This window comes from Tursiops truncatus, chromosome 16 (assembly GCF_011762595.2).
Source record: "Tursiops truncatus isolate mTurTru1 chromosome 16, mTurTru1.mat.Y, whole genome shotgun sequence".
Classification (NCBI taxonomy): Eukaryota; Metazoa; Chordata; class Mammalia; order Artiodactyla; family Delphinidae; genus Tursiops; species Tursiops truncatus.
In genome coordinates, this window is record NC_047049.1 from 27,295,690 (window position 1) to 27,303,964 (window position 8,275).

Sequence of the window (8,275 nt, forward strand, 5' to 3'; positions counted from 1 at the left end):
TTTCTTTGTATTTATTTTTAATTGGAGTTAGAGTTTTCCTGCCTCTTTCCCTGTGTTTTTGCTTTGTTTTGTTTTCTGATGGGGAGCTTTTCTTTCCTTTATGTTTTCTATCTTTAGATATTTGGGGAGCCATATTTCCCCTTCGCCTCTGTAGTGTTTAAAGTTCAAAGAAAGCCAAGTGGAGGAGGGAAGGCTGAAGAGGCAGGGGCCCAGAATCTGCTGCGCTCGGAGACGGGGAGGCAGTGGAAAGCGGCAAGGTGCCGGGGTAGCAGCCACAGAACGCAGACTGCTTGGGTTCGTCCGCCTGCCGCGCTGCGCTAGGCTTGGGGCCCACGGCCTCGCTCAGGACGCACGGTACAGGTAGCTCAGGCGGGCTGAAGGCGCACGGGGCACCCTGTGCAGCCAGCCCGAGCCAGCTCGTGTCCATCTGACCTTTTAGACCTCCGCAGCCACTCGGGAAACCGGGCAGTAACGGCGTTTGCTCTCCTGGGCAAGAGGAGGGTGCTGGGTCTCCAACCAGACTCCAGCGCAGGCTCCCAACCTCGGAGCCGAGGTGGTCGCCGGATGCCAGGCCTGAGGACGCTGCCTGGCGCCCCATTCTCCCTGGCTGACAGGAGTCTAGAAATCCTGCACCCAAAGCCATCAACCTGCAGCCGCAGTTACTGAGCAATCTAACCGCAGAGAGTTCTAGCGGCAGAGTCCGACCCGACCGGGCCAGCAACCTGCAGTCCCTGTCCTGCTAGCCTCAGGCGACTTTCGGAGAAAGCGGGGACATCTGCACCCGACTTGCTTCTCTCCCGTTCCCTTCTGGGGGACCGAGAATAGGGGCCGGCGAAACCCCTGGGGAGAGGCCCCTGATCTAGAGGTTGGGGGAGGCCGGAGCCTCTTATTCTACCCCTCATCCTTGCTAGGCTCCCTACCTCTAGCCCCGCTCCTCACCCCTCCCCTCCCTCCAAACCCGACCATCAATAATTTAGGCCCCGGGAGAACTCGCGTTACCGGTATGAAAAGGCGGCAGCTGCGGGCAGATTAAAGATGAATAATTCAGCCTCCTCGGGCTCCGGGCCCGGCCCCTCGACCCCAATCTAAGGGGTGGGTAAGGGAAGGGGGCACGGCGGGAGTCCAGGGCTGGGGCCGAGAACCTGCGCTGAGTCGGGCCTGGAATGCACCACTGCCGCCGGCGCCGACTCGGGCTGCCGCTGCTGGCCGGCCAGCCCGCCCGCGCCGCGGTCTCTCCCTTCCTCCGACCACCTTCGGCTCGCCTTGCTACCCTTTCGGTTTCAAAGTGGCACCCAGTGGGCGGCCAGGACTCGGCAGATCCCCCGCGGAATCGGCAAGAGAGGAGAGGCAGCGGGGCCAGGAGGCCGGCGGGCTGGGCGAAGACGGCGTGGTACCCCGTTCCCCTCCCTCCGAAAAGGAGTCAGGATTTCAGCCTCGGCTCCCAGAAACCCGCGGCAGCCGGAGGCCCCTGGCTCGGATTTCCTGTGCTTGGAAATTATTCAGGGAAATATATTTTGTCACAGGAGTATTTTTTAAAGCGCACACACACACACACACACACACATATATATATATATATATATATATGCGCTAAATATATGCTTAGAGAAAAATACAGCTCTCCCTCCTAGGCTCTCTTGTCCGAAGCACAGATCCAAGCCAGGTCTAAAAAGTTTCCCTGTGAAAAGTTACAAATCATCCTTGATTATTAACCTACAGAGGAGGGGACGTTTTCTATTTAGAATCTATTTATCTTTAAAAAAAAAGAAGGCGGCAAAACAAAACAAACAAAAAATACCTCTGAATTGTTTTCCAAGCTAAAGACATATGACAAGAATTAGATAAATTCAAATTTCATTAAAATAATTCTTTTCCTAGTTTTAAATTTCTTTTCTCCCCTTCTCCTTTTTCCTGTAACATTTTTTTTCTGTTTTCTGGCTCTTCTTTCCTCCCCCTTGTTTTGATTTCTCTCTCCTTTCTCCCCAGCTTTGGCATTTGCCTTCCTTTTGTTCTCCCCACTCCTTTTCTCCCTCTTTTCCTATCCCCTGGCCAGGTTACTGGCTGGCCCATCCTTACCAGGGAGTGGGAGCTCAGCAAGGAGCCTCCAGAACTAGAAGCTGAGCTTTGCTCTACCCAGGGATCGCCTGGAAGGCTCTTCTACGTGATCTTTCACAGACTTCGATTTCTTGGAATCCCTCTTTGTTTTTAGAGCATCTCCCAGGGAGAGGCAGAGAAAGATGACCACCACGTCCTGCCAATCTCAGACTCCCAACTCCAGGACAAGAGGGGAAGGAGTAGGATGGAAGGTAGGAAAAAAAAAGAAGAGGAAGGAAGTATTTCAAACCAGCCCACAAGAAGCCTTGGCTGGGCTGGCAGGGCCAGGAGGTGCTGGGAGCTGAGGGTCAGAAGGGGGCACCCCACCCCCACACTCTTCAGCCTGATTGTCCTGACACTGAGGCTGCCCTTGCTGGGAGTCTCCTCCTGGACCACCACACTCTAAGTTCCAGAAAGGTAGAGATGAGGGGAGGGAGGAGGGGGAGGCAGAGAGAGAGAAAGAGAGACGATAAAGAAAACACAACACAACACAAAACCCTGAAAACTGCCTGTCCATTAGTCCCCCAGCTCCAGTCAAGAGGGTGGCCAGGGAGTAGAGTGGTTGGAGCCAGGGTCAGGGGCTGTGGATCCACTATCTAAGAAAAAGCAGGTGGAAGGAAGGAGGGTGATGGGCACCAGGGAGGTATGAAGGCAGGTAGAAGAAGTATGAGCGACAAGGCAGAAGGGAGAGAAACTGGGGGCTTTAGAAACACCGGGAAATGAGGAAGAACGAAAGGGGTGACCAGGAGAAGCCAGGGTGGCCTCCAAGATGGGACCTGGAGGCGTGGGGAGCCAGGGCCGCGCCAGGACGGGACGGGGAGCCCCGAGCTGGGGCAGGAGCCGGGCGCCGGTACTCACGGTGCATCGCGGAGAAGGGGTCTGCTTTGCAGTGCATATCCATGGGGAGACAGAGGAGCGGGAGCAGCGCGGCCGCCGCCGCCGTGTCGCCTCTCAAACTCAACTTCAGGACTTGAGGAAAAAAGGGAGGGACGGTGGGGGGGTGAGCGGGCTCCCGGCTGCGGCGGAGCGCTCGGGGGCGGGGGGGCGCCGCGCTGCGCTCCCCGCAGGGACTCCTCCCGGGCCTGCCGGAGCTTGCAACCGCAGCGCCCGGAACTTCCCACCGTCGGGGCGCGGGGCTGGGCGGTCAGCAGAACGGCCCCGGGGTGGCAGGCCGGGCCGGGGGGACCTGGGGTCGCATGGCGCGCGCGGCAGCTGCGGCCAGGGCTGAGGCTGGGCGGGGGAGACGGCTCGCTCAGCTCCCCTGGAACCCTTTCATCCAGTGGCGGCAGTCGAAGTAGCCGAGGAGCAGGGGCGGCCCGAGGGCGCCGGGCGGGGAGCCGGGCCGCTCCAAGTGCCGGTGAGTTGGCGAAGTTGGCAAAGAAGTAGCAATCCTCGGGATGTCCGAGCGGGCGCCTTCGGGAGGGGAGAGCTCGAGCCGGGCCCCCGCCCCCGGAAAAGGCTGGCGCGCTCCGCCGCGGCCGAAGGGCCGGGAGGGAGGGAAGAAGGGAGGGAGCCGAGGGACGCCGGCAGCACTGGACTGGCCCCAGGTGGGTTGCGTTTGCGAGAAGACTCGGCCAGAGACTGGAGCCTCGGCTCCCGGTGTGTGTCTCTCTAAAAGCTGCAAAGCCCCCTCCAGACCCCCTCCCTCTCCCCGCGCTGGGAGATGGATGACTTGTCAGACAAAGGCAATAGATTCCACCACTCTGTGATTCGCCAGCGCCGGAGCCCCGAGCTTCGGCGAGGAGGGCCCCGCGCCTGTCACTCCGGTGCCGGCGAGGGGAGGGCAGGGGAGGGGGAAACGGGAGGGAGGGAGGGAGGGAGAGAGGGAGGGAGGGAGGAACGGGTGAAGGGGGAGGGGGAGGGAGGGGGAGGGGAAGGGGAGGGAGGGGGAGGGCAGGGGAGGGGAGCGGGCCAGGGGGAGGGGGCAGGGGAGCCTGGGATTAAAACTACATTGAGAAACGAAACTCGCCGATAAGATAAACGTTAGATAAGGATAAAGAGCGGCCAGTCTAATGAATATTCAGGCAACGACAGAGGGTCGCAGAACACGCCACGCTCGGAAGCCGGCTCGAAGTCCCAACTCACCCAGCCCTGCCATCCACTGGCCAGTGCCCGCATGAGCCACGGGGCCCCGAGCTCGGTCCGCAACCCTACTCCTATCTCCCCTACTCTCAGCTCTCAGTTCCCTTCCGTTCCCCCTCGTTCTTCCTTCCTCTCTCTGGTCCTTCTCTTTCGTCTGTCCCTCCTGAGGTAACTCCCCACCCACATACCCCCAATTCTCATTCCGGGGCAAAGTGTCCGGCGGTTTTTCCTCTCTCGTCCCACGCACGGCTGCGCGCAGGGCTTCCCTCGTCCCCTTGCCTAACGGGGTCTGGACAGCCCAGAACGCTCGGTTTAGAATCGAGACCTCCGGCGGGGACCCACCTGCCTCAGTGGGACCCAATGGACGGTGCGAGAGCCCGGGGACTTGGCTCCTGGACCCTCGGGTGTCCGGGGAGGGGGCTTGGGGAGACAGTGCAGAACGACTGGTCGCTGACGGCTGAGGACGCGGGAGACCGAGGCTCGGCTCGCTCTCCCCGGCTGGGGAGAAGAGGCTGCGAACGAGGCTGAGCGCCGCCCGCTGCCAGCTCGGCGGATCCAGAGCAAGCGCAGGAGGCGCAGCGCGCTCTGCCCGGACCCGCTCCTGCCGGAGCAGCTGGTCCAGCCTCCGCAGCCCTCCTCCGCACTCGCTCCCTCGCTCGCTCAGGTCCGCTCGCACGCACCAGGCAGGAGAAGCCCTTTGTCTCCTAACTGGTTAAGTACAGAATATCCGGGAGATCTTTATGAAATATTTTCCCTCGTCTCATAAATCATCTTGGCACTTCAGCTGATGTTTTAACTCTCCCTCCTTCGCTCCCTCCTCCTCCCTTTCTGGGTCTGCGACAGGGCGGCTGAGGGAAGCCGGCGCTGCGCTCTTGCAGCCGGTACTCGAGGATACTCTAGCCCCTGCCTGCCGACCCTGGCGCCCGCAGAAGCGCCGCGAACTCGCGCCGCTGTCCCTCTGGCCAGCGCCCAGGCGGCAGCTAGGTTGGGGGCCGAACCCGCTCAACTCAGGCAGGAGGAAACTCCTACAGGGCCTCTTGCACCTGGGTTTTCAGAGCGCCCTTCATCCTCGGGTGGGGCTCGGGCCAGGTTCAGCCCGACAGGGTTCCGAGCTTCCCACTCTTTAGGAAGCCGGATCCGCTGAGATCCTGTCATTTGCTCTCCTTCCTGGATCCTCCGGAGCCCAATCCGCTTAATCCACCTGCGAAGTAACTTCTGGGAGGAAAAATCCCCCCCTGCCCCCTCCCTCCCAGCCCTCACCCCCACTTCCTTTGGGCGGCCAAGCTGGTTCTCTCGGGCTGTAGGTGGAAGGCGCAGGGTCCAGCCCCAAAGGTCAGTCTCTTCCTCTCGAGACCTGCAGATGGCGCTCCCGGGTTTGCTTTGGCCTCACAACCCCACGAACACGCACTAACTTGGTGTGGGGAGCGAAAAACGAAAACAGTTCCGGGCAGCCTAAAGGAAAAGGCTCCCGGGCCTGGGAGCAAAGGGCTCTCAGGTGTTATTAGCTGGTACAGCCTTGGGCTTCTTTCAGGGAGGTAATTAACCCAGAATTGGGATGAGGGGGCCACATCGAGGAAGGGTCCTTACTGAGAGGAGCTCAGAACCGAAGGAGCCCTTTGCTCCAGGTCTCCCTATGTTGGTCTAGGATGTTGTCTTAGGGAGTCTGAATTCTTGGAAAAACTGGACTGTGGGCAGGACCCCTCTCCACACACAGACTCAGATTTTTCTAGAATCAGCTAGACATGTCCCTAGGTTACACATACTACGAAGAAGTGTGGGTGCAGGCAACAGGCATTTTTTACATACTAAGCAAGAGGGATTTTCATGTTTTGTAAAGAAGAGGACTTAGTGCACAACGTGTGCTGGAAGTTGCACTCACACACCTATACGACACATGTACCCCATGAAGACACTTCTGTGATAGTCCAATTCCCAGGTAGCCCCTGAGGTTCCAGAACCCCACTCCCCCTGCTCCTGGGACACTTTCCTCAGCACTGCATTAGCTGGACATCCACCCTCCCACAAAGCCAGCCCCTGGCAGCTTCCTCCTTGGCTCCAGCCTGTTCAAGTGTCTAGAAAATCAAAGAGCAATACTCCCCGATGATTAGAAACCCTTTTAGCCAAGACTCAGCCTTCTCCCAGGGCTCCAGCCTGAAGGGCTGGCCTACGGATTTCTCTCCAGAGGTGCTGCCCTCTCCCTCTGATGCTCCCTTTCCTGTTCTTCCCTTTTTTCTCCTATAGTCTTAGTAGAGGAGAAAAAAGCCAGAAAGGAAAAAAGGAAAGAAGAAAGAAGAGGAAAGAGGAAAAGAAAGAGAAAGAAAGAAAACAACCCAACCCCAAACACAACCCGGGCTCCGACCTGTCAGGGTTGGTTGCTTTTCCCGTCTGCCTCTAAATGAACCTTTTCTCTCTGGTGTTTTCAAAGCAGCCCTTCCACCCCCCAACCTAGGGGCATTTACACTTCAAACAAGGCGCCCGCCTCGCTGCGGAAATTTAAAGGCAAATAAACTTTTGGGGAGTTGCTCTGATACCCATCTCGGGATTTGCTTCATTAGCCGCCTCTGTGCATCTGATCTGCCCAATAAATCTTCCTTGTGGATCTCCGCTCCTTCACCTTCTCCGCTCCCTTCCCTGCCAGGCTTGCCTGGCGCCGGGCACCCCCGCCCTTGCCTCCTTCCTCTCTAACGATCTCCGGCCACCAGGCTCTCCAGTTGTCTCCCGTCTGCTTTGTCGGGTGTAGGTGTCCGGGAGGCCTTGGTCGCCATTGAGCTGCTCTCTCCTCCTCCACAGTATACACACGCAAAGTCACCCCAAGCAAGCCAAGAGCGACTAGCACCCTGAGCTCCCAAATGCATTTCTGTGCAGGCTGTGCATGAAGTGCTCGGTAAACCCTTTCCGGTGCCCCCGATTGCACCCTCTCCCTGCCCGACCCTTCTGCTCCTTTTCCGTTTTCCCATTCCCTGGCCCAGTGCTTTCTACCCTGGCGAGGAAAAGCTGAGTCTTGGCTGCCTACCCTCTGCAGGCAGGGCCCTGACCTGGGGCCCCAGGCGCCTGACCTGGAGCAGTTGAGGAAGGCGGCTGGGCCGCGAGGGGGTGGGGGAGGGGGGCGCCTGGTGGGGGCCCGGAGAGCATCCCAGCCAAGCCCCTCCCTGGTGGCCTGGGCCAACCTTCCTCCTTCCATTCCTTCCACCTCCCGGGGAGCGGCAAGGGGAGCCAGGGCCGGGGCTCTGAGGGAGGGGATTAGAAATTCCGAAATTAAATGTATCTCCCTAGGAAATGCTCCCCACAGCGCGGACCAAATTAAACGCATTAAAGTTCAGGGCGGGGAAAGCTGTTTAGAACCAAGGGGGGAAAAACAAGTCCAAAGGGAAGAAAAGCAGAAACGGAGGAAGGAGGAGCGGAGGGGTAGAGCAGAGCAGCAGCTCCACAGCCAAGCTTTTTCTTCAGAATTATTCCCAGTTTTGGAAGTCACCACCACCAGAAAAAAAGAAAAAGAAAAAAAGTTTGTCTGACAATCCAAGTCCGGGACAGCTGCGGCCCACTCGCCCCAGGGTCCCGGCGTGCACCCCGGGGCGCATTCTCTCGGCGACCAGGTCCCAAGCAGCCGGCGCACGCACGCTGGCCCCTCTCCAGCTCGCCCTGACCGGCTCCAGCCCGGCCGGCCCTTTCCCCTCCTCCTCCCCATTCTCTCCCCGCCCCTCCCCCTTCCTAGCCCTCTGGTCACGTTGGAGGATGGTTTTTTTTTTTTTTTTTGGAAGAGCTTCTGGTACAATATGGAGCACCATGGGCTGCAATTTCACACTCCACGGCACATTCCCCCTAAAGCTACTTTCTTTTTTTCATCTAAGACCCCCTAATTTCTGCTTCCTCGCTCCCTCCCTCACTCCCTCCCTCGCTCCCTCCCGCTCTCACTCTTTTCCCGCTTTTGTTCCCAATATTTGGGCTCCCTGCGTGAAGCCCGGGGGGCCTAGCTCCCTGCTGGCCCCGCCCGCTCTGTCTGTTGGTCCTGAGGAAGCTGGGCGCACGTGCTGCGCCTTCATCTTCCCCGGCCCCTCCTCCTTTAACCCGGCTTCTCCTCACATGCGGTCCTAGCGACCTG

General features: G+C 58.9%; 1 protein-coding gene across 3 annotated transcripts in view; it reads right to left on the bottom strand.

Annotated features, from left to right (window-relative positions):
• PAX2 (paired box 2) overlaps positions 1-3,063 on the bottom strand; it is a 77,954-nt gene extending 74,891 nt beyond the window's left edge. For 2 of the 3 annotated variants that reach the window (XM_033841749.2, XM_033841751.2), the window contains exon 1: positions 2,953-3,058. In XM_033841749.2, the coding sequence (XP_033697640.1) occupies positions 2,953-2,995 (43 nt within the window). In that variant the 5' untranslated portion in view covers positions 2,996-3,058. Of the gene's footprint in view, positions 1-2,952 lie in introns of all 3 variants that reach the window. The other variant, XM_033841750.2, reaches the window with a different exon arrangement.
• Between the last annotated feature and the right edge of the window lie 5,212 nt (positions 3,064-8,275).